General features: G+C 42.9%; 1 protein-coding gene across 6 annotated transcripts in view; it reads left to right on the forward strand.

Moving 5' to 3' along the window:
• LOC142497458 (myosin-10-like) overlaps positions 1-27,474 on the forward strand; it is a 148,021-nt gene that overhangs the window by 27,783 nt on the left and 92,764 nt on the right. For 4 of the 6 annotated variants that reach the window (XM_075605271.1, XM_075605273.1, XM_075605268.1 and 1 more), the window contains exons 1-2: positions 5,621-5,779; positions 26,122-26,492. In XM_075605271.1, the coding sequence (XP_075461386.1) occupies positions 26,145-26,492 (348 nt within the window). In that variant the 5' untranslated portion in view covers positions 5,621-5,779; positions 26,122-26,144. Of the gene's footprint in view, positions 1-5,555; positions 5,780-26,121; positions 26,493-27,474 lie in introns of those variants that run through there. The other 2 variants (XM_075605269.1, XM_075605270.1) reach the window with 2 other exon arrangements.

The raw sequence follows: 27,474 nt of genomic DNA on the forward strand, positions 1-27,474 counted from the left end.
GTCTCTTTTAGAGAATTTTTTATCTGGACTTTTGGGAAGCTCTATCACTGTTCTTGGGTCTCTAACTATCCCTTTATATTTCAGCACATTTTTTTGTTTGTTTTTAAATCTCAATGTGAAATACTGTTTGACTTTGAAGCATACAGAAAATTGTCAAAAAATAAGCAAAACGACATTTGCTGCTTTTGTAGATTTGCTGCACCAAAGGACACAGTTTCATTTGACCAAGATTCAGGCATTTGTTATCAGCCATCTTCTGACAATGTTAGCAACTAATATTTATGGCAGCACTATGTAAAGTAACTATGATTCCTGGTTACGTTGCATCTATACAGCCTTTGCCCGCGCGTAGGCGTCCGTGACGTACCCGCGCGAAGCGGGTGTGTTTTATGGACTTGCTAGACGCGCCGTAGGGGGCGTGTCTGTGATGTCATGAAGCTGGTTCGCCCTCATTGGGCGAACCGCTCACGTGACCAGCCCGTCGCACCAAGAATTCAGCTTCAACTGATTCCTCGCACAACGGGCGCCCCTTCCTGCTGTCGCCTGCGTGGTTTATGGGCGCGATCAATGCCTTATGGCAATGCGATCGTGCCGCGCATGGATGTCTCCGCGCGGTCTTCGGCATTATGGACTGCGCCTTAGAAGGTACAGATTTAGGCAGGGCTCCTTTTTTGTTTTAGCTCCCATTCGTTTTATAGTGCACATGCGCAGTAACATTGAATAAAACCAGTTACTTATAGTCTCAGCCATTTTCATAGACACTTTTTTTGCCACTCCCAGGATATTCATTCATATGAATTTGAGGATGTGAAAAAATATTCTTCCTTCCAGATCATAAACGCATATTAGCCTCATGTTTCTGAAGTTCCCATAAAACAAAATGGGGACACAAATCCCTCCACATCTTTTCTTAGGAAATTGGATTCAGTCTTAAATGTAAATAGTCATACAACGACGAGGGGGGGGGGGGGAAGGGCTAATTTCCCTAGGAATTATAAGGAGCCCAGTCAGGGTCAAATGTTTACCGATGTGGAATATGACACTCGTCTGCTCAATGGGACGATTGAGTCAAACGCAGACGGAGCAGTAATCTGTGGCGATGACTTCTCTATACGTGTTTTTATTTTTTTATAACGCTTTGGTTGTAAATTTTAAGGGTAGCACATCGTGTATTTTCTTTGTATACAATCAGAATGACAGTGAGTCCTATGTATCTGTATGAGCTGCACATTTATGTTCATGGAATCACAGTTTATATGCCACCCCGACCTCTGATACTCCATCCCATAAACCAACATTACTAATTGTGTACTCTTTTTCCTTCCTTCCTTGTATGAGATGTTGGTTGAGACAAGCGCAGAGATGTAGTCTTCACAACTTCCAGAGACCACGAGAGTACATTTTGGTTAGCTGAATCTATCTCATGTGTTTTGGTGCTACGTGCACATCTTCCATTAACTTATACTTACATTGGGTTGTGCTGTATGAAAGACCTCATTACATGTTATATCAGGCACACTCTGCCTGTATCCCCATTGACATGCAAATTTGAAATGTACAAAATCACATCTATTCAAACTCCTGTTTACCATTTCTGCTTGACAGTATTTCCTTTAAGTTAAACCGTGTACATGAGCATGAATAAAAGTGAACCTGCTAAGGCAGAAAAACGTGACATAAGATAATTAAGCCCGATCAGATATGGGCCAGCAAGGTAATTTCACGCAACGTAGGACCTTCCATTGCAAAAAGGTTAAACAGTAACATGCTACAAAGTGTGATGGTTATAATATGGGGGCCCACCAGGTCTTCAAAAACCATTGTGTTTTGACTGAGTGCTGGAAAACTGGCGGCATTGTTCTAGCAATCAACCACGGAACGGAAGTGGCTTATACTCCACTTTCGTTCCGTTCACGTTTGGAACGAGGAACATGCTCTCCACCTAGAACACAAGCATTTCATGCAAGAAGTAAGTCGCAGGGCCCCTAGCGTGCTTGCCCTTTTCAAGTGCACAGTATGTCTTGGGGCACTCAAAGGGTAAAAGCGGCAACTAATCTTATGGGTGGATATGAAATCCCGTACTCCTAAGGTGCCAAAGGGCAATAACTTGCAGACTCCTTTGGCAGCCGAGCTGAACCAAGTAAGAATGTATTTTTCAAAAGACACGTCCCTTCCTTAATGAGCGGAACGCATTATCCTTTTGTATCCTTGCATCGCTTGTTTACTTTACCAGGCTACAAGATCCATTCCCAACCACTTCTAGCTTCTAACAACAGACCCTGAATTCCAGCCGCGCCGTGTACAAGGTGTGACCTGCACTAGCAGACTGTTGCTACCGGCCGGCCCCGCCCCAGTAGATTGTCTCTCTCATTCTCCAAGTATTTCAGCTCTCTTGCTTCACACGCAGCACACACCCTACCTGACTGTGACGACACCTCCTGCCCCTGGCGTTTCGCCAAAGGGTGGTGAGCTTCTGCTATACATTTTCTGCCCTTTTTTGGACGTTGGGAAAAACATGTGTTTTCTCTCCTCCCACCTGCAAGCGCATTTAAATCTCTTGCGTGATCTACAGGGTGTGTGGGAGTAGGAGCGGCATGGGACATGTTTAACTTCTTCGTTCCTGAGCTTCTGTAATTGCAAGAATTTGGATTACACCTAATAGATATTCCTTAGAGGATGATTGTTTGCTGGTATCCTACCTCCTGCAGCGCTCTTTTGAACTCATCAACATATAACACAATAGTGTCATAGTTTTGTAAAGCTAAATATTATGTGGAGTTGATCACTGACCTGAGCCAACATACAAGTCATACAAGTACCGAATATTCATTGAGACAGAGGATAATTGGTATAGTTGGGGCTTTAGCCTATGAAGTGGGAGAACTTCATTGCAGCACATTGCCTCTTGGTTGTGATCTTGATCCAATCACTTTAACCTTGTGTCTCAAGTACCAGACCATTAAACTGTAAGCTCCTTGAGGCAAGGATCCATTGTACCTGTATCTGCTCTTGATCGTACTATCACATATACACATTTTTGGCATGTTAGAAAATATTACTAATATTACAATTTTATTGGCATCCGGAGTTTGACACAATTTTGCAAATAAAATCCTTCATGCCTGTGTTAAAAGAACTCTACTTTATGAACATCTTGAATTCTTTGAGACTTGGTTAGTATCTGATCGTATTTCTGAGTTGGGGTATTGAGGATTAATGGAATTAATGCCCCAACAGGGCATTTCCAACTTTAAGTTAATTGTTTTTTAAAATATATACGTCTTTAATGTTTTGAGCCAGAATAAGTGAGTCTTGGACCGCTCTACCCGAAATAAATATTGATCACACGTATTTCAGGTTTACTGCTTGGAAGAGTATCCTCTTTAGGACCCCATTAAATTTGCAGTGGCAGTACTGACACTACAGTACTTGAAGCACTACCCATCTTGCAACAAACTTGGATAAATAAGCATAATTATCGTATCCAATCATAGTTTAGGTGTTATGGTTGCCAAATCCGTTGTTAGATCTGATTGCATTCACCTTTTATAGTATTCTGTTGGAGACGTCTGCAATGTATTATTCTAAAGGCTTATATTTGTCGTTTCGTTCTCCAATGCAACTACAACACACATCACTGCAAAATGCTCAAAGAACTAGATTGGTCATCACTCGAGTCTAGGCGCAAAGTTCACCTTTCCTGTCTTGCCTTCAAATACTTTCTGGGCAAGCTACCCACCTAGCTGAACAAGCTCCTCACCCCTACCACATGCAGCACTTATCTGAGATCTGACTCCAAAAGACTGTTCATGGTCCCAAGGCTCAACAAAGTATACATCCGCTCCTCCTTCTCTTACCGTGCACCCCAAAACTGGAACAACCTACCGGAGACTCTCACATCCACCACCAGTTTAAATTCTTTCAAAACTAAGGCTGTCTCACATTTTAATCTGGTCTGTAACTGTTACATAAGCCAATAATATACATCTTCTCTAACTGCATGCAATGTATTGTATATAATGTATTCATTTATGTAACTGTATTTGTAACCATGTATTATTTGTCATATTAACTATGCCCAGGATACTTGAATACGAGAGGTAACTCTCAATGTATTACTTCCAGGTAAAACATTTTATAAATAAATATATCACAAGCATGGTTAAGTCAAATTATATCATGAGTCCTCAATAATCGGAGATCTCTGAGGCATGTCGGCAGTCTTGAACTTCCTCTTAGAGTTTATTACAGTAATTGTAAATCTTTTGATGTTTTTTTTTCTTTAATGGTAAAACTATGCTTCTATAGTTTGGGTTATTTGAGACAGGACTTCTGCTTTATGGCCTTCCCAAGTCTCTACCTGTGCAATACCTGCTCTAATATCCTGTATTTGTTTGCTGTCAATGATATTCTGCTCTCACTGTTCACATGAACACATTTATATGTGGGATTTGCTTGAAGACGTTGCTCTGAATATCTCAAGTCACATGTACAGAAGATAGGGCACGCTTAGAATTCAGGGTACTAGCTGATAATCTGCGCCCACTCTAATCTGTGTCATCTATTAGTAGTCAGTTTCAACTCTGTGTAACATATTTGCACAGCACCAAAGTATATGAGCTAATATCGGCTATAGGATTTATTCTTACTTTCTAATAGACACACTTTCTGTGTACCTGGAAGTACATTGTCCTGTGTGTATGTGGGGTCAGGTTTTGTGTATATCTTGGCAAATCAAATATCAAATATTGAAAACAAATTAGTGTGTTATTTCTGCTTGCAAAAGGCAATTTTTACTGTTTCCCACGGTACTCTTCAGCATGGCATGGTGGGGAAAATGTAAATGTTGTGGTTAACACGTTTAGCAGGCGTAATGCAAGAAATAACCCCCAAATATTGCGTGCGTTAACGGGATAATGCACACGTTACTATTGTTTTCAGTGGAGCTGTGATTTTTCTCGTGATCAATATTGCGGTAGCATTAAGGCGTTGCATTGCGCTCCCGGCTGAAAATAACATCCGCTACATCTGTATAACGTCCCCATGTATATGTACCCGCCTTTTCCCTTTTAGAAGAGCTGACTTTTTTGGGGGGATATCATGTCTTTATGAATGTGAACCTCTGTAATGTATGTATGTATGTATATATCTTTATATACCGCCCACAGTGTACTTGGCGTTTTACAAAGACAATACAGTACAGGGAATTCTAATAAAATAAGCGCCACAAAGTCAGACAATAGGAAAGGAAACCCCTGCCGCGGAGAGCTTACAATCTAAGCGGTATGTTGGGAGACTTAGAGACAGCAGCTGAGGGAATAAGTGCAGTGTCACCACCAGAGTTCTGCATTTAACATTGAAAAGGTTCAAATCTCTTGCATCAATAGAGTAAAAGGAGTAATTATCCCGAAATTACCTTGACAATTAGAATATTTATACTTCACTCTTGCAAAAGGTAAAAAGGAAAACCTGAAATCTTTGGCCCAGCCTACAGCTTCCTAGGCGTGCTGTTTGCCGCTGAGGCTTCAGCACTTTTGCATCTGGGTGTGCAGTGCATGCCTGGCCCCTCCTAGCTTCAGTGACATCAGGGACCTTTGCACCCCCTCCCACTCCTTTCCCTTCCCCGACATGCACTGACAGTTGAGTGTCTGAAGGCACAGCAGGCAGCGTGAGAAGGAACTACCTTGGATTTAACCACCTGCTCCACGTAAGAAGGGAATCCTGATTTTATTTTTTTTATTTTTGGCTTCTGGAAGCAAGTAGAGCTTGTTCAATCCACGTAAGGAAAAGTGACTGTTTGTATCTGTGATAACATATATAGAACAGACATAGTTTTGAGGAATAGGATGTGTCTTTGCTGTTGTGATGCCAACGCTTGCAAAGCATTGAAGAGCAACCTGTTGCAGACTCCTCTGGCGGTGCAAAGGTGGCTTCTCTATAGAAAATGCAAATATTGAAAGAAGGAAAAGGCTGATCAGCAGAACAATTAAAGGCAGTCAGAATAGCGTATTGATTCAGTGTTGACCATGGCAAAAACACTCTTTCTTGGGAAAGCGGCAGAGGTACAGGAGACTATATATTTTGATGTAAAACTGCAGTTTAATTTCATATGTTTTTCTTTTGGCAATAGGAGAGATTTTGAACAGTTATTTCCAGTGTCCTTAAAGTTCTTTGATTCCCATCTCACTCTATTATATTTAGAGTTTTAGTCCTTTCAATGAGTTATTATCCATTAATGACCAATTGTTTTATAGTTAAATAACAAATAGTTCATAGTGGACCCTGCAATTCTATCATATAATATATCATAGGACATTATTGTAGCTCAGTCAATCAAACCTGCACCTACTCAAACCCACCAAATGATCTGAGTTAAGTTTCAGAAAACCCATGTCACAGACTGCTAGCTCCATTCTGTCCATTGGGCGTTTCCAAAATTCTTTAGGTCTCTGGAGTCTTCACAAAAATAAATGTGACTCCTTTCTTTAACATCATCTGCCGGTGCATTGTCTGATAATATAAAGTCATGGGGCAGCTAATTCCCAAATGATGGCCTGTTTGTGCTCAGACAGCTGTGCGATATTAGTGCTATTTAAATGCTGTGGAGCATTAACGCATTTAAGAGTGGGGGAAGTGGAAGTGGAATCCCTGCAGACGTAGGGAACCTGGAATCTGGAAGTTCTAGTTGATCCCGACTTGATCAGGAAAGGGATTGGGGTGGTTAATGGAGCAGAAAAGCTGATGGCGATGATTTTGAGAGAGGTTACGAGGAAGAACTGGGTAATGTCTGGGTGGTAAAGGCTGTCTCTCCTGCTCACTTTCACATTACCCTTTCCCGCCCTCATCTCCTTAAATAAAAATCAAGCAAATATGGAGGAGACGGAGTGATAAAACCTAAACATGTTACAGTCTGTTTAATGCGTTACAAACGACTTTCTGCATACAATGGGAGGCACCTGCGTAACGATGCATGTTCTGATATGCCTTTGATGGAGTGTGGAGAATAGAGAAACATTTACCTGCAGAAAGAGACAATCCTTCTGGATCTAAAATGCCTGGGAAGGGAGGGAGATGGAGACAATGGGTATTTATCATTAACTTCTTCATTGTTGGAAAAGCCTCTACATGCGGGCTCTTCAACTAGCGGCCCACATGTCAAGTGCGGGCCGTGAATTACCTTCATGGGGCCCTTGGGCACTCTGCCATTTTAATACAAGTTGCTTAGGCAGCCAGGTGCAATGTTTTACAGTGAAACTCACGTAGTCATGTAAATATATGTGGTACAGATGTTATAAATGTATCTAAAATGACATCACAATAAGCTTGTGGCCGTTCTACTGCTAAATCTCTTCTGATTCGGCCCCGTTGCAGGAAGTAGTTGAAGAACCGGCTCTACAGCATGTTCTTTATAGCATTTTGGGCCACCGTAGTACTGAATAAGTTAAAGTGGGACGAGGTTCTGCATGGTTTGCAAACGGTGAACTTGGCATGTACTTTGTGTGAATGGAGAGCAACTCAGCAGATCTTTTGAGTGTTAAATGCAGAGCAAATTTCCACTTTGTGTTTTACTGTGTACTTTCGAATTCATCTTTGCCTTAAGCTGTTCGTCCTTCTTATCTTGTCAATGTGCCCGTGTTCTTCCATTTTATTCACTCTGATGCTTTCTGATTGTTTACCAAGCAGGAAAGGGAATACAGCTTGTCCAGAGGTTAAAGTTTTTCTCCTTGTAGTTCTAGAGTAGGTCCACTGTTTTAAGTACTTGGGCCCAGATCCTCAAGAGGGTGCTAAGCTTTAGCACGCTTCAACTCCCATTCATATGAGGAGGAGCCGAGCGAGGCGTGCTCAAGCTTGGTACCCTTTTGTGGGTCTGGGCCTTGATGCTGAGTATCAGTGACTTATCTATTTACTAAACTGCTGATGCACATACTATTCAGGTACTGTATATATTGACCTGATTTGAAAAGGCTCTTTATTTTATTGTAGTACCGTATGTGCAAAATCGGGCCTTAAGAGTGTTCATCTTTTTGATTCTGGACCTGGGCCTTGAAATCTATCAATGTAGGAGTTCAGGACGAAAGGGGTTATTTGAATGGAATAATACTGAGTCGGTTACTAAAACAGTGCTGGGCCTGAAAATGAGTGTAATTGCGAATTGAGTATATCTCCAAATGAGCGAGGTCTGTTAGATTTGCTTTGGTTTAACATAAATCTGGTTTCCTACAATAAAGTACAATCCCATTACACACATAAAATTTGCTTGAATGAAGGATTTTCCCTACACGTTTGGCAGTCTTGCCATACTGAGAGAAACCCTGCCAGACATTAGGTAAACTGGGATTTTTCAGGTCTGACTTAATGTCACCTGCACACTTATTTGTAAAAATAAAGAATTGCTTTTATAAAGCGTTTTTTCCTTTACATTTCTGTACCATTTCAGTCATGGAGGTTTTACAGGCCCTGTCAACACTGAAGAACATGGGAAATTAAACAGAAAGATCTCAATTGATATAGCATTTTTGGTCACACTAGGTCTGTGCAAATACTAGCCCTGAGACGAGGAGTCTGACCTTTTAAGTCCAATGTAATTGTAGATAAGTACATACATTTTTGCTAATTATATATAAAAAAAAATACGACTAATTAGTTCACCGGTTAACAATGTTGTTCTGTTTCAAGATATAATCAAAAGAAATACAAGAATTGACGTTTAAAATAGAAATTCACATTTCAATGCTAGCAGTATTTTTTGTTAACTCTCCCACAAATTCACATATCTCTTGTAGACCGTCTGCGTCTGCTGAAGTCTCTCTTTAATTATATACTGTAGTTCTAGTATATATGTGCAAATTAAATTTGTTTTCTTGCTGCAAGTGCTAGCAACCCATGCCAAAGCAATGCTTTGTAGGCACCTTCATCATTAAAGGGATTTAACACACAGGAACGTGTGTGTGTATATACCATACACATTTTAAGTTATGGTGGGTGGAAAAGGCGACATGTGTGCACATCTGCATGTCATTTCCCAGAATCCCTTGCTGCAGTTGAAGCACTGTATGCTAGGTGATAATGGTGAAAGGCAAGGTTGCAGTCCTGTCTAAAACATGTGAATGTGCTCACAAGTGTTATTCTTTATTGTGTGTGTGCGTGTATATTATATAATATGTGTAATCTCTTGTCTAAATTTATACAAATAAAAAAAAAATATATATTATGTGTAATCTCTTGTCTAATAACTTATAAAAAATAGCTACTCCTAATGCAATAAAAACCTGATGAATCCACCATTACCTAGTTTTGGAATAATGAGCTCACAGTGCTTCTTCACTGCAGTACAGTAATCAACTTTGTTTAGTAGTAAAGCAAGTCATTCTTTGACCTTGGTGGTGTACACACTGTAGTAGTCTTTACGGGTTTAAAAGTGGCCCTAAAACTGTAGGCCTTGTCTGGTAGCACTAAGGAATTCTCTTCTGATAAACCACCAAAAGAAGTCTTACTAGGTGTCTTATGATTATCGTTCCGTCTGCCACTAGATGTGAGGGAGTTATGACACCACATGAAGCACATATGTCATAATGCTAGGACAGAACAGCATTTCTGCTACCCGAAATGATTGTTTCACAGAGACCACTGATCAATCTTACAATGGTGATGTTGGTTATGATGGAGAATGTTTGTTTCCCAATCTTCATCCATTGTTGGCCAGTAGATGTTCATTTTAAAACTAATAATAATTGAACAAATAATTTTGTACCGGAAAATTCCTTCTCTTATTATTACCTAAATACTTTCCAAGTCATTATTCTCCTTTCTACCAAAAGTATGTCACTATTGTGCATAAATCACATTTCTATAACTACAATTTAGCCTCTGTGCTACTAATTATACAGCACTCTTCTCAAGGCATGGAATAATGTTCAGACATATTCTGAAAACACTTCAATATGTCAAAGTTATACAGTTGTAATATAGTCTAAGTGCCTTTTAGGAGGTTACCACAAGGTGTGGTTGTAAATGGGTGTGTTATATGGCGTGGTAATTTTAGACATCAAAGATAGAAAGATCTTCCCTTGTCCCACACTATGAATAACTTTACTTGATCCAGAACTACTACAATTCATCCTCCAATCCACAGTTGTCAGTCATTTCACCTCTTTTTTTAATGGCTGAGTCTTACACCAAGCTTTGCTTCACTCTCCCATTGACTGGTGGGTGTCTGTGTATGCTGCAGTCAGGCATATTCTGTTGTTCTGGAGCAGGTATTTAGCACACGTCTGTGGCTATGCAAAGTCACAGTTTCTATTCCCTTGCTCTGAGAAATAGTTATGAAACAGATCGAGAGAGCCGCCTAGGCAACTGCTGACCTGTGTAGTATTATGACCTGTGTATAACTAATATCCAGCTCAATGTTACCTGTTCTTACTCTTCTCTCGGCCTGGAGGTTATCACAATTTGGAGTCTATATATCAAACTCAATACAGGGTGTTTTGTCTTAAAAAAAGCCATTAATACAATAATTTAGACTAGAAGTACCTTAAAAGGGGAAACCTATCTTAGCAGACAAAAACCTGTAAATAACGTAACAATGTATTAGATTTATCATCCCAAAGTGATAATATCCTCTATTTGTGTGATCTAAAAAGCGAACCAAGATGTTTCTTTTTAAATGGGAAGATTATATTTCAATGTTTTTTGTAAGCCTGAGATGGTGTCAACTTATGTCAAAGAAACGTGTGGCAAATGTACAGGAACACAATCGTTTTATATGGCATTAAAATAATTAATGAACTCTGTTGTTCAAACAATCTGCTGGATACAAGATGCCATCAGGGAGAGACCAAGTAAATAAAGCTAGACCAAATGTGGCATATTAGGACTGGATACCTACTTGATGATTTAATGAAAGCACAAACCTTTAGCAACTGCTTAACAGTGAAGCAAAAGTTAAACTGACATAATTGAAATATTTTATAAATTACCTTTTATGTAGCGAATATGCTTAACTTTCCAGGCAACTGCACATAAAAACACGACCTACTGTTGACAAGTGCCGGAAAAAAACTGGCTAATCTTTGATACGTAACGATGCGACCTAATAAATGTTCCCCTTCTGTATTGCTAATGAAAAGGGAGCTTGTAATTAATAGCCATTGTGAGGCACAGACGTGTTGCTGCAGTGCCATTAACTTGGCCAACGACTTTATTTGTAGTGTGACGTAATACTGTGCTGGACGGTTGAATAGTAACAGTGAATAGGACAATACATGTATTATTTCGGTGTACTAACGTCTCCGTAAGCTATTGATCATTTGTGTTCCTGTGACAGCACAGTTTCTAAAAATGTTTCCTTATCTGTAACAAGAAAGCCGGTTTTGCTTAATGATGTCAGATACATAGTTGACTCTGTGGCAGTTGAAGGTAGGAGTCAATTATTAGTCTGACGCATAGCAGACCATTCTGTTTTTTTTATCCCTGTGAGTGAGAGGTCTAGCTGTACCTCAGACCATGAAGAGGTTACATTAGGTCCACTTTAGAGCTTCCATTTGTTTCTTATCCAAGTACAGTACAGTACTATGTAAAAATACACTTGTTTGTGTCAATTGTGAGTGAAAGCAGTGAGTTTATGTGCATTATTTAACTCCCTCTCCCCAGAAAGGCTGGGAACATTTCTCTGTAATGTGTTACTGGTTTTTACGGCTGCACAAGTCTCTTGTTCAAAGTAAATTCTCTCTCCCGCCCCGCCCCCCCCCTTTATAACAGCGCCACAATTACCATTTCTGTAACCTGTAGAATAATGTACACAATGGAATTTGCATTATATCCCTTTTATGTAAAATCTGTGCAATATCAAAGTATTGTATAAAACCGTACGTAGATTCTGCATCTATTTGGATCAATACACTCCAGCACATTTGCCCGTTGCCATTTTGTTTTCTAGCTTGCAAAAAAGGTTAGTTGAAGTACAGCAGGCCTGCCCAACTCGTAAAGCGAGAAGGGCCGAACTGCTCCAAGGAAAAAACATTTGGGCCGCACGGGTTAAATCATCATCATCATCATCATCATCATCATCATCGTCATCATTTCTCCTCATCATCATCATCCTCATATCTCCCCCAGAACCCCTCACTATCAATCTTTACGATACTCCCCATCTATCTCTCAAACCCCCATCTCTCCCCCTCACCCACACAATACCCCCCTCCACATCAAACACACAATACCCCCCTCCACATCAAACACACAATACCCCCCTCCACATCAAACACACAATACCCCCCTCCACATCCCCCCAGCCCATTCCATGTCAGCATCCCCCCCCAATAGTCAGCATCCCCCCATGTCTCTCTTCCCTCAATGACACTCTCTCCCCCTCCCCTTAATAACACTCTCTCCCCCTCCCCTCAATATGACTCTCCCCCTCCACTCAATGTGACACTCTTTCCCCCTCCCCTCAATATGACACTCTCTCCCCCCCTGCAACTCACATCACACCCTCCCCCTGCAACTCACATCACTCTCACCCTCCCCCTGCAACTCACATCACTCTCACCCTCCCCCTGCAACTCACATCAGTATCTCCCCCCCCTGCACCTCACATCACTTTCTCCCCCCCTGCACCTCACATCACTCTCTCTCCCCCCTGCACCTCACATCACTCTCTCCCCCCCCTGCACCTCACATCACTCTCTCCCCCCCCTGCACCTCACATCACTCTCTCCCCCCCCTGCACCTCACATCACTCTCTCCCCCCCTGCACCTCACATGTCAGCAGCCCAGCCCCCCCTCACTTGTCAGCAGCCCAGCCCCCCCTCACTTGTCAGCAGCCCACCCCCCCACCAGCCCGTTTTTCACACCCACCCACCCCCCACCAGCCCGTTTTTCACACTGCTGCTGCCCCCGCGCACCGCAAAACCTGGGGGCTGGGAGGGAGAGGGAGGGGGCTGGGAGGGAGAGGGAGGGAGGGGGCTGGGAGGAGAGATGAATCGCCGCCATTTTTTTTAAACTTTTTTTTTTTTAATTTATTTAATTAACTGGCGCCCGGCCAGAGTCATCACGAGCCGGGCCGCACAGAGAGGCCAGACGGGCCGCGGGCCGTATGTGGTGCAGCCCTGAAGTACAGGATAATAAAATATTGTGCCGGTGCAATGTGTTACTTCATGTGTAGTGGGGGCTCCTTTGCTGTGTTTGGATTGCTAGTTTACTGTTCCTATTTCTGGGGTCTCCCTCTTTTGTTTAGTGAATGGGAGGGGGAAGTCTCCCCGGGGTGATATTTTGAATGTTAACACCTGTAAATCACATTGTTACTTTTTCAAGAGGCAGCATGCATGAGTCAATTATGTTCATTTTCTCATAATAAAATATTTAATTAACGTAATTGAATCATCTGCTTATTTAATCCCTTGGTTATTGGTCTACGCGTTCCTCCTCTGTTCTTGGCTGTCACATTGGATGGAGAGTTGCATTATGAACTAGTGAGTAGAGCGCTACTTTGTTCCTCTGTCCTAGAGGAGACCTGCATTGCGAGGAATTTGTCTATGTTGTGTTGGCTGCAAAAGCTGGATTCTCCTCCTCGCCTGAAACTGTTTCCACACTTTCTGTACTGAAACTGTACAGTTTCTCAAAATCAAATATTTATTTAATGAACTTAATTGAATCATCTGCTTATTTCATTTCTTGGTTATTGGTCCACGCAATTCAGTCGTTTCCTTTTCACTCAATGCATTGTGTACCCACTTTATATTTTAGCACCTAATGAATATATGGAATGATGAGTATGCATCAGTGTAGTGTTTGGACAATAGAGCTGTAACTGAGAAAACGTTTTAGTGGTCAGATTGTAAGTGAGAGATAGGACTGCGATGTAGGGCTCTTTCAAAAAAGTCACATACAAGAGCCAAAAAATGTTGAGTATTTGCTGGCCAGGCAGAACCAGTGTGAGAGCCAGTGTGCTGTGTGTGTCCCTACAATGAGCCAGGGGGCGCAGAATTGTTTGGCTAGGCCGCAGTACAGCTAATGAGGCCAAAGAAAAGTAAACCGCTTGGACATAAGCCCGTAGTTATGTGGGTTGGATTGTAGAGCCAGTTGGCCTACATGCCAGGCTGACCCTTGAGTGTTTCATAACCCTGCTGCTTTTTTAGGGGGAGTGCCAGCACTTTGGTAAACATACAATGCAGCCCGTGGCTCTTATCTGTGTCCTGTAAAAGCTCCAGAACAAATGCTGCAGGACACAAGTGACCTGATCTGTGCACTTTCTCTCGGATATAACCCCAACTTGAAGTCAGGAATGCATAGAAATAATTATCAGGAAATCGCTCCAGAGTCCCGACATTTTTCTTTCCCTAGAACATACTTCAGATTGCTAGTGAATCTGCTAGTGCTTGCCATGAAAGTACTGTACAGTACTTTCTTTGTCTGAGATTCACCACAGTAAGATACTTAAAAACAGTCCATGCATTGAAATGCTACATTTCCATGCAAGCGACGCAGGCCTTTTCTGCACCACATTTTCTAAAGGGTTGCTTCATTTTCAGGGACTTGTTTTATTATACTGAGATAATGTTAAAAGGTTTCGCGCTCATTTAGCAAAGATACCGATGAGTGTATCTGTATGTCTCCATACTTGCTTCATTCACTGCATTATAGCTGAAAGAGAAGCCCAGTGGTAACGTCGCTCCCTTCAAATCGGGTGGATCTGGTTTGAATTCCAGTGTCCAATCTCCTCATTACCTTGGGGAATTCCCCCAATCTCCCTGTTAGATTGTAAGGTCTACAGGGCACGGACTCTTTGTACCTGCAAAATTCTATGTATGCATACACTGTCATGGTTATATAAGGAAAACACTATTATTATTTTTGCCACACAGTGGTTTAGAGACAGATTTGGGATTCTGGGTAGTGACTCGCCATTGGGGCCTATCCACTTCATTAGAGCTTTTACCTGCTGCATTACACAGCGTTCACATTTTATGTAGCTTATTTAGATAATTTAAAGAATTACTGTATATAAACCAGTCTCTCATAATTCAGTGACATGTACATTTTAACTATTCCATCTGCATCAAATTTAAGAGATGTGGTTTTTTTTGTCACATGTAACATCTGTTTAATAAGCAGCATGGTTTCTGGAATAATTGTTAGAAGACAACATCAAATTGATATATACCATTAACCTCTTCCCCTGTTGCTCTATATAACCAATACCCATTTAATTTGCACATACTAGTGGCGGCAGAATTGGTCTAAAGCAGGGGCAGCCAACTCCAGTCTTCAAGGGCCACCAACAGGTCAGGTTTTATCGATATCCCTGCTTTAGCCACTGATTGAGCCACCTGTGCTAAAGCAGGGATATCCTTAAAACCTGACCTGTTGCTGGCCCTTGAGGACTGGAGTTGGCCACTATTGGTTTACAGCAGGCCTGCACAACTTGTAAAGCGAGAAGGGCCGAACTGCTCCAAGGAAAAAAAATTTGGGCCGCACGGGTAAAATCATCATCATCATTATCATCATCATCATTATCATCATCATCATCATCATCATCATCTCCTCCAGTACCTCTCATCATCATCCTCATACCTCCCCCAGAACCCCTCACTATCAACCTTTGCGATACTCCCCATCTATCTCTCATACCCCCATCTCTCCCCCTCACCCACACACATAATACTCCCTCTCCACATCAAACACACAATACCCCCCTGCACACCACACACAACCCACCCCCCCTGCACCTCACATCCTTCTCCCCCCCTGCACCTCACATCCTTCTCCCCCCCTGCACCTCACATCATTCTCCCCCCCTGCATGTCACATCACTCTCCCCCCTGCACCTCACATCACTCTCCCCCCCCTGCACCTCACATCACTCTCCCCCCCCTGCACCTCACATCACTCTCCCCCCCTGCACCTCACATCACTCTCCCCCCCTGCACCTCACATCACTCTCCCCCCCTGCACCTCACATCACTCTCCCCCCCTGCACCTCACATCCTTCTCCCCCCTTGCACCTCCAATCATCCCCCGTGCACCTCCAACCACCCTCCCCTGCACCTCCAACCACCCTCCCCTGCACCTCCAACCACCCTCCCCTGCACCTCCAATGACCCCCCCTGCACCTCCAATGACCCCCCCTGCACCTCCAATGACCCCCCCTGCACCTCCAATGACCCCCCTTGCACCTCCAATGACCCCCCCTGCACCTCCAATGACCCCCCCTGCACCTCCAATGACCCCCCCTGCACCTCCAATGACCCCCCCTGCACCTCCAATGACCCCCCCTGCACCTCCAATGACCCCCCCCTGCACCTCCAATGACCCCCCCTGCACCTCCAATGACCCCCCCTGCACCTCCAATGACCCCCCCCGCACCTCCAATGACCCCCCCTGTACCTCCAATGACCCCCCCTGCACCTCCAATGACCCCCCCTGCACCTCCAATGACCCCCCCTGCACCTCCAATGACCCCCCCTGCACCTCCAATGACCCCCCCTGCACCTCCAATGACCCCCCCCCTGCACCTCCAATGACCCCCCCCCTGCACCTCCAATGACCCCCCCCGCACCTCCAATGACCCCCCCCCGCACCTCCAATGACCCCCCCCTGCACCTCCAATGACCCCCCCCTGCACCTCCAATGACCCCCCCCTGCACCTCCAATGACCCCCCCTGCACCTCCAATGACCCCCCCTGCACCTCCAATGACCCCCCCTGCACCTCCAATGACCCCCCCTGCACCTCCAATGACCCCCCCCCCTGCACCTCCAATGACCCCCCCCCTGCACCTCCAATGACCCCCCCCGCACCTCCAATGACCCCCCCCCGCACCTCCAATGACCCCCCCCTGCACCTCCAATGACCCCCCCCTGCACCTCCAATGACCCCCCCCTGCACCTCCAATGACCCCCCCCTGCACCTCCAATGACCCCCCCTGCACCTCCAATGACCCCCCCTGCACCTCCAATGACCCCCCCTGCACCTCCAATGACCCCCCCCTGCACCTCACCCCCCCTGCACCTCACCCCCCCTGCACCTCACCCCCCCTGCACCTCACCCCCCCTGCACCTCACCCCCAATGCACCTCACCCCCAATGCACCTCACATCACCCCCGGGACCGCGGGGAATCGCCGCCATTTGTTTTTTTTTAAATCTCATTGCGGGCCGCACAGAGAGGCCGGGCGGGCACAGAGAGGCCGGGCGGGCACAGAGAGTCCGGGCGGGCCGCATGTTGTGCAGGCCTGGTTTACAGTATCTTGATTTAACTTTCATACAGAGAAGCATATTCTAAATATTTTAAAAACTATCAGTTTTTTTTTTACAGACCTAATCATTATATAGAGATGAATCTGCAATATACAAGCCCCTCATCCTGTCCATCAAAACCGTAGTTAATAAAACTAATGGGGGGTATCTTAAGTTTCATACAAATGACATCAAACAGAAATGTTGATTATAAAAGCCATGACGTCCGAGAGTCCGATGTTTCTAATAACCAATGTGTATGATTTGTGTGGGCCGAATATGACAAGTGACCTATGGGCAGTGAACGGTAGTTTAATTCCCTTGACAATCCTCAAACACAAACTGGGAGTTAAAAACGAGTGCATGGCACTTGATGCATAAAGTGCCCCAATCGGCACTATCACCGCTTAATGAATAATCCACTTTCACACACCCACATTCAGCCCTAAATGCGCTGATTATGCGTGTAATTGCACCACTTTATCAGCATGCAAACGTCTCCATATATGGCTGTGGCATTCAGGGATGACCTCATTCACAGCAGGATGACATGGAGGGTTGGGAGGGAGTTGCTTCCCAGGCAGAGTGGCAAGGAAGTGATTAACACACGGTTCCTCTTGCAGATGCCGTCCCTCACGTAATACTAGTGACCCGTTCCATCGTGTGTTTAATGGGTCGCATCCTGGTGTTTGATGCCTTTTTTAAAAAAAAAAATGAATCCAAGAGGTGAAGAAGCATTTTTCAGTTACTGGTTTGGTTCATTCTTCAGCAGATTTGATGCGCGAGGAGTTTCTCTTCCTTTACTATTCACTTTAATGTATGTTAATTGTGTGTCAGAACTGCTGACACCTTTTTTTTTTAATAGGGTTGAAGCCGGGGGGTCTACGTAGCTGAACCGCGTTCATTTCAGGGTCCCCCTGCTTTCCCAAGATACTGCCGGTAGCGCTATCCAAATGGCGGCTTAAATGTCCCGTGTCACCCTGGCCAATAGGAAGCCGTGATGTCATGCCTTGCGACTTCCTATTGGCCCACGTGGTGCGGGATATTTAAAGCGCAAAGAGACACCAGCACACCCTTCCGAGGTAAGTATGTCCAGAAGCAGGGGGTCCCCGGGGCTGAAATTAACGGGGGTCCAGCTCTGGAGACTACCTGCTTCAATCCTATTTTAAAAAAAATAAACACACACACAAATGGGTCACCAGTTGGGCTGCTTTAAGTGGTACATTCCCTTCGCCTGCTTGTTTCTCTAACTGGGAGTGAGCTGCACAACTCAGGTGGCTGCACAGGCTAAGCTTGGAGGGAACGTAATCATGAGGTAAATTGAATTAGGGGCCCCAGGTGAGTAGGCGACCTTATTTACACAGAAAGGGAAATATACGCTTTACAGGTGCAATCCCAGGTACACGGCCAGAAAACAAGCATGTAATTGGCTTCCCTATACAAATGTAACCATGCTAATCGCAAACAATATGGCTGTTTCATTTTTGGGGGGGAAATAATTATAAATAAGTGTTTGTCAATCGAATGTTTTCATTACCTGTATCCCACCCTGTCCTTATCAGAGAGCCAATAAACAACATGAGATGAGGAGAGGGGGGGTGGGGGGGGGGTCGTCGCAAGGGAGGTGTGTGATCACTTATATCAAAATCTCCTGGCTGTAAAACTGGAGCAACAGTAGTGCAAAAAAAAAAAAAAACATGTACCCTATTTATCACACCAACAACATCTCGTTGCTTCCTTTCAGTCTTTTTTGTCTTTTGATTAAATCTGGTGCCATTTCTTGCTCCGGTTTTGCAGCTGGGAGTTTAATACACAACCTTCACAGTGACATCTGTAAGAACCAGTGAGAATCTAAGGGGGCGGCCCCAGTCCTTGCTACGTGCGCTGTGCGTTCATGCTCCGCCCCCCCCAGTCAGGCCGGTCCCAGTTAGTACCCTGTCACGCATCTTTCCCCAGCGGTGTGCGACAGGTTTTCAGTCAGGCAGGGGAATTTAAACTCAAGAGTTTGCGACGGAGGTGTGGCCACGCCCCCGCCGGCGGTTCAGCCAATGAGGACAAACCAACCGCGTGAGGTCATGGCCACGCCCCTACAAACCCACCGCCACGCCCCCTCCCGTCGCAATTTCTCCCTCTCTCCCAGGACCGCAGAAAGCGGTGCAGCGCTGTGCACACGTCGTCACCCCCCCGCCGGCGCGCGTGCAGTAGAACGCACTGGGACCTCACCCTAACCCCCACTTTGATCCCAGGAGGGATTTCCCCTTTAAAGTAGCAGTTCAAGCAATATCCTACATGTGTGCTTTTTTAAAATACAGTAAATCAGTTCTGTACTATGAGAAAATATGTGTAGCATTAAAAAAAAGTGACAGCCCCCTTCCCCTTCTGATAGGTTCTGACTCTTGAGCCCCGCCCTCTCTCTAGCAGTGCACCAATTGTATCTAGTAACTGCCCAGTCAATCATATTCCAGGACTACATTGCCCACAATGCTGTGCAAGAACTGAATTAAATAACCCGGAGCAAGCGATTGATTACAGGAGAACGGATTGATCTGCAGCTTAGCTAATCACTTGTCAGTGTGCAGATTATATTGATGCACATATTGAATGGGGAAAAAACATATATTTTTTTAAAAAAACGGCAGCTTGAACTGCAGATTTAAGATGACATTTGTTAACATGGTGCTGCTGCGGGAGAGCTTACATCACATTGCTGCGGCTGCGAGAAAGTCAAGAAAGCCAAATGCACTAGTGAATTGCTCTAAAAATAGATCCTTTTTTTTTTTTGTCACCTACATGGTATTGTCTGTCCGTTCAAACCCAGCTTCGTTGATTTGTGCTCACGTTGTGCTGAATATATACATTCCTGAGTGTGTGGGATATGGTGTTTCAAGTTATTTCACAGACACCTGTTTTTAGCAGTTTCGTGCAGCTAGAAAGTACATCTCCAAGTTTCTCTTTATGTTCTCTATCCATAAAACAACAGTTTCTTTTCAGCCACTCAATGGCCTTTTCTTAATACATTCTTAAGCAGAAATGATGCATTGCATGACTCAATACTCTCTACTCCAGTCCTCAAAACCCCCCAACAGGTCAGGTTTTTCAGGATATCCCTGCTTCAGCACAAGTGGCTGTCTTGGACTGATCCACTTATTGAGCCACCTGTGCAGAAGCAGGGATATCCTTAAAACCTGACCGGTGGGGGGGGTGTCTTGAGGACTGTAGTTGAGCCCTGTGCTCTAGACTATATGACTATATACTTTTAGCCCACAGCAGCTGTTCTCTTTTAATGGTCAGTGGCGCAAAGTACCCCAAAAAACACACAATATGGACTACCTTTGATTCTTCTCTCTGTAAGTACTTTAAATGTACAGTACCTGATGTCCTATTTTGGGAGAAAAAAAACTATAAATATATCATTTGTATTATTGTCATTTTAAATAAGCATTTTCACGCTCTTTGGATGTAAAATATAGTTGTCATTTCCTCTAGAAAGATTGTTCAATGTCTCAACCCGAAGCAAAAAATAAGGAGGCCACTGACTGTTTTTAGACTCGTTTTCTTTCCTGTGTCTTTTTCCAAACTGATCCTGAAGGAGTGAGAGTGTGGAGTGCCCATCGGTGTTATTCATCGTGTCATGCGCATTTTCTAGGGAGGGGTATGTGGGCTGCATGAAATCCTACTTTAAGTACAGTACATACTAATAATGTACGTGGAATATAAGGATTTCTGGTTAGCCTGGAATGTTCTGTAGCATTAGTTCAGGAGTGGCTAACTCCAGTCCTCAAGGGCCACCAACTGTCAGGTTTTAAGGATATCCCTGCTTCCGCACAGGTGGGTTAGTCTTTGACTGAGCCATTGATTGAGCCCCCTGTGCTGAAACAGGAATATCCTGAAAACCTGACCTGTTGGTAGCTCTTGAGGACTGGAATTGGTTACCCCTGCATTCGTCTTTATTTGCGTGGCCATTCTCGCGTCCATCATGGATAAGACTTGTGAAGTCGGGTCATGGTTAGCTGATACGTATTATTAAGCGTTATATATCGCCTCTTATTTGTGGTAATTTCTATACGGAAAACAAAAAGGCTGAATGCGTTTATACAGGCCTTGTGTCACTTGTTGGATTCCTGACACTGTTTGTTAACCTAAACAGGGTTGTCCCCCTTTGTTGACTTAGTAACTTGGAAATCTGATCTTCTGGCACTGAGCAGGCCTTTCTCTGGTCTCTGGCATAAAGGAGTTTCTTTCCGCACACATTGGCTAGTGACAGACTGTTGTTTCATTTAAAGGAGCAATGCCATCAGCTTGTCTGCTTTATTTGGAGACCTGGAGACAAACTGACAGACAATTGTAGGTCATGCTGTGGATATTGTGCCCCCATTGTTTTAACTACAAAAGGATTTCTTGAGCACCTGTCATTGGTAGCTGTAGCAGTCTCTCTCTCTCTTGTGCGTGTTAAAATAATACTTTACCCTTTTGTAATCTTTATTTCTCCAAGGTTGTTATACGATTTACCATTTAATTATAAACTCAAGAAAGGACTTGTAGGAGATCAGTAATATTCTCATATCAGAGTGTTCATAATTAATTCACACCTGCAAATCTGCACAGCCGCAGAATCAGGTTGAGGTTATACTTGATTCTTGGCAAGGCACCAGTTTGGTGACCCCAACACACCCATACGCTTACCATGGGGGGACCCCAGATAGACAGACACACACACTATTCTTCCTGCCTAATCTATACAGTCTAAATTCCCCAGTTCCACAAAGCCGATCCTGCCTAATCATAGTGAAATAAAATAATTGAAAATCGCAATCCCATGGAGTTATCCCACCTCATCGGACGGTGTAGTGGTTAATGATGTAATGGTATGTTGGAAATTTGGGGCTTTATGAAAGCCGAGAAGAGAAACCAGCAAGTCCACTATAATTAAAAGGACAGGTTTACCACTCTTTAAAGAAGATACATATATTTGGTTTGATTCAGCATTTCTAATAATGTCCAGACAATTGCAGTGTATCCAGTGCAAGAAGTCCACAATATCCACTATATTTAATGCAGTACCACAAAATATAATAACATTCACATATTGCTAAACAATATCTTTGTAGCTGTCAAGGGTGCTGTGTATTTAGCTAATGGAGTCTTGATGTTACTCATTTATGCTGCTGAATGAATAAAAGTAGCCACCTTCTCTCAGCTACAGAAGGGAGCCAATTATTGGCTACAATCATAAGGAAAACACTGCACAGTTTGTTGTTTTTGTACAGCTAAGGCTGTGCTTATAGTGCATGGCGACACGACGTCACACCAAAACAAATACATTGGATCTGTCGCATGCGCTTATAGTAAGAGCGACGGAGCTACAAAATTTTTTGAAGCCATTGAAATGTCATTTTGGGAGAGACTGTCACCACATGTCTGTCTCTACACCAATCACAGAGCGCCTTCTGCAATCTGCCTGCCCCCTTCGTGACGTCACTGGCCTTGTCGCCAGCGACGTCGCTCCAAACTAAAGTGAAACTTTCGCCAGTGGCGACAGGTGACGTCATCGGTTGCGTCGCCGGCACTATAAACGCGGCCTAAGAGCTTCTCTGTGTTACTATTGACACAGTATATGTCAACCCATAATACAGAGTATATTGTAGGGATAATGTCTAACCACACTCCTCCAGTGGGGACTTGTGGATACAGAAAATGTAGCTAGGTGCCTTCGGTGGTGATTTATATAAACACCTTATTAGTTTCTTGCCGTTTTCTAGAGTAAGTGCTTTTAAATGTTTCCTCAGAGACTCTACTCCAGACCATGATTTTAATGTATTATCATTCATTTAGTCTTCTTGAATCTGATTAGTGCTATTCAGAAACAAATTACCAGGAGCAAATTCTGCAATTGTATTTTTTGGCACAGGTATACAAAGCCGTGCCCAAATACTGCACTATTGATTGCCAGATATAATATACTTATACAGACCTTAACATTACAGCCATAGTACTGTACCTATTCTTATGGCTCTAAATATTACACAGGATTTACTCTTGAGATTTTCTACTCCCAGAAGGGCGAGTTCATTATCTCTCCTGGAAGGGTTTTCTGGGGTACCATATTCAGAACATTTAGAGAAACGCCCTTACCCACAAGCATACTAGGCTACCGATTGAATGGCACAGCACGAATATATAATTATATGGCTTATCCAAGTCAGTGTGAGTTTGCATGCATTGAAAGCCCCAAGTCTCTTCCTGATCTTAATTTGGCACCTAACTCTGAACTTGCACCCCTGACAGCATGAACCAATAATCGCCTGTTTCTTCTGATCTTCTGCAACTGTTCTCAATGTGAAACATTGTTTTAGTGGTCTTATAAAATAGCGCTGCTATTACAAATGAGTGAACTCACTCATATTTAAATACTTTGTTCTAAATTGCTGATATGACTACATTTGACTTTTTTCTCAACCTATTGCTAAAACTTTAACTAGTTAGATCACATAGGGGGTGATTCGCTAACTTCCAGTACAGTTTAACACGCTGCACTCCCATGTTACCTGCCATTGAGTTTAATAGCAGTTAATGCGGAATCACAGTGCATATATAGCCTGGACGGGAGGTCAGTGAATCTCGTCTGTTTCCAAGTCTTTACTTGCACATTCTGTCATGTATTCTACTCACAAAGTGCAAAGCTGAAATCTTCCTTACGGGGCCTCTGTGTTTATTCAAGTAGTGATCGAATTGCTGCTTGCTGGAGTGGAGAATACATTCTTATTCTTTTTCAAAGATAATTGACAAATGTTGCACGTGGTTATCCCAAGATCATTATAAATGTATAAATACATTAGGGGTACCAAGATAAATTTTTTTTTTTTAATTGTTTTATGCGTAAAAAAAAAAAAACAGTGCTAAAAAGTATTAGAATCGTTCCCAATATGTGCGTCAAACATATGACACACAGTTTGTGGTTTTAAATGAAGTTTGACACATTGTATCACATTGAGTATCTGATTGATACAATTTAAATTAATATAGAATTATGTGTATTTTGTATTTGTAACTAATATTTGTAAATATACATGACCACTGTAATATTATTTATAATAGCCATTCTGTGACAATGACATTAACATATATAATTAAACAGTTGTGTTCTTTGTTGGTGACAGTACAGGTTTTCTTTATTTTACCTGTATATTGGTCTTTATTAGCATTTATGGTTATCCAAATAGTTTTCTAATAAGAGGTTCGTTTTATTAGACAGTATTCTTATTTCTGCTCATTTTAATGCCGTGCGTTTTCTGTGTGTCAGCACAGCAACATTCATGATTATCAACACTGGGACGCAATAAGATATATTCATAAAATCAGTGGCTTCTGTTTCTCTGGGCACAGCTCAAACCTGTCATCTCCTTACTGCTATATAACGCATGAGGTGAAGAAGAAAGGGGGGGAGGGGGGGGACACACAGGACAGATTTGTGCTGTTCCCGGAGATACAAATGTCAGGATAATTTGTGAAGAATGTCATTGCACTTCAGCCTACCTCATACTTCAGTGTCATAAATGGCATATTACATGAAAGATAGCAGTGTACGGACTCATGCAAATGATAAACCTGTCTTTATACAATATTATAACCAGCTTAATATGTTAATTCTTGATAAAGAGCCATAATAGTCCCAAACCATTGTTGGCATATTAAATTACTTAATACCTGCCTTTATTGTGGCTCAAAAACAAAAGCTGTTAGTCATCAATTGGGTGTGAATCACTATTTATTTGTTTGAGCTACTCATAATGTAACCATGTATTATTTGTTTTACTCTGTGCCCAGGACATACTTGAAAACGAGAGGTAACTCTCAATGTATTACTTCCTGGTAAAATATTTTATAAATAAATAAATAATAAATAATAAGCCCCACAGTGCTGAGATATTGCAGATCTGAGCTACTTGATCAGAATTGCATTCAGTGTGGCTGTATTGAGTCATGTCCTGCATCACTGGACTGGAATCATTGCTAGATAATATTTATACTCGCATCTACATCTCTGCTAATTTGGCGATTTAGCTGGGAGATAAATGATCTAATTCAGCCATGTGTATGAAAACTGGAGTCTGATGTTGCTTGTACCAGGCTTGCTTAGCACTTTGTGTAGGATCTCCTATGTTGATTCCACTAGCCTGTTGAATAAATCGTTTCTAAGGAGATAATCCGGGTGCTGTGGTTGTATTTAAAATTACGTTTGTTTTGTATATTCTTTGGAAATGCTTTTTGCAAAGAGAAGACCACTGAAATGAGTCATCACATCGTAATTAAGGAAGCTTAATTTGGTGCGAGGTCTTATTATAGCTGCTTTTTCAGCTGTGGCTGATGACATTCATCAGTCTTTGGGCAATCCTGCTGCTTTAGGACTGTGAGCTGTTCTTTTCCATTTCCTAATGCCAAGCTTTCCTTGCAGTCAAAGGGAAGTCAGGGACCACTAGAGTTTATATGAACCACACACATAGGCCATTGTTACATACCAAGGGAACACGCACTTCCTTGCCATGTGGAGATTGAGTTAGATTTTCCAAAGCCCTTCATATAGCTTTCTCGTTTTCAGGGTGATTTCCTCACTTCCTGTCCCTCCCACATTTGGCTTTTATTCAAATGCCATTTAGCCTATGGCCTCCTCAATCCCTCACGTACTCCCCAAGTTATATTGTGTTATAGCCCATCTGTCACTTGTCATGTTTAACAAATGATCATACAGCTCTGTATGCTCATGCTTTGCCCCTTGCACATTTGCAGAATTATAAAAGTAGATATAATACAATTAGTAATGGTTTTAACAAATATTATGATGCATATATAGCATTCTGGTTGGCTAAATGTGTATATCTCTTTGTGTTTTAGGATCCTGATTAGCATCTGCCAAGATGTCATCTCGAAATTCCAACAAAGATGATGCAGAGCGCTATCTATTCGTGGACCGCAACCTTATGGGCAACACTGCCACGCAGGCTGACTGGACAGCGAAGCGGCAGGTGTGGGTGCCGTCCGAAAAGCATGGGTTTGAAGCAGCCAGCGTGAAGGAGGAGCGCGGGGATGAGGTAGTGGTGGAGCTGGCCGAGAATGGCAAAAAGGTGGTGATCAACAAGGATGACGTCCAGAAAATGAACCCACCCAAGTTTACCAAGGTCGAGGACATGGCGGAACTGACCTGCTTGAACGAGGCATCTGTCCTACACAATCTAAAGGACCGCTACTACTCCGGACTTATTTATGTGAGTAACAATTGGCAAATATGTGAATGGATTTATTTTTATTGGGACATTTTTCAAACTTTTATATATAGTCGCGTTGTTGGCGGCTAAAGTAGATTATAGTTCTATATCTTGACCGACATCACATAGGGATTTTACGACTGGAATGCATTTGCATTTCCAACAGAACTAGTTTAGATTTCTATTACCGTGTAACATTATAACATTATGTACTGTTTTTTTCTTAATATAATGTTAACATTTGAATTACCTCATCAAACAGATAAACTTATCTACACAGGTAGTATGTGAACCAGACTTACGATAGATTGGATATGCAACCCTTTTCCTTTATTTCATTGTCTCTTCTGTATGGATAACATAGTTCTGAAATCCCTCCAGGTCATCAGTGTACCGCATAGTATTTAATGCTTAAAGACAAGGGCCACATCTTTGTTTTTAGCTCTCCAGGACATGTAACAGACTTTTCCTAGTAATCCCAGGAAGGTATTTGTGATAGACCAGGTCTGATTATTACACCGATGTTCGTTGTCATAAAGGCTGGCGTTCCTACATTTATCCCCTCATATCTTCCAAACCTGCTCCTGATCTGCACATTCCACTACAGGGCTTAATAGACCTACCGTCTGATGACCTTACACAGGTGGAAGCCTGCCCAGACTTGTACCTCAAGCAGGTGGATTAGTTTGTTGTTCTCTCTATGAGACTTTGGAATTCACAGAGTGCTTTCTGAAAACAAGATCTCAGATAACACCTGTGTTGAAATTCCAGTCCCCTTTTCTGAAGCATCAGCATACAAACAGCAGATGAGAGGTGCATTGTTGTAACTGGACATGACATGATAAATTACAACAACCCACGAATGAGCATTGACGACCTATACTTAAAAATAATTATTCTGCATCTCCTTTACTTGTGGAGGAATAAGGAATACGACTCCTATTTTCATCAGCATAAAGGCCACATGGTATTTTATCCCTGA

This window comes from Ascaphus truei, chromosome 6, assembly GCF_040206685.1.
Source record: "Ascaphus truei isolate aAscTru1 chromosome 6, aAscTru1.hap1, whole genome shotgun sequence".
Lineage (NCBI taxonomy): Eukaryota > Metazoa > Chordata > Amphibia > Anura > Ascaphidae > Ascaphus > Ascaphus truei.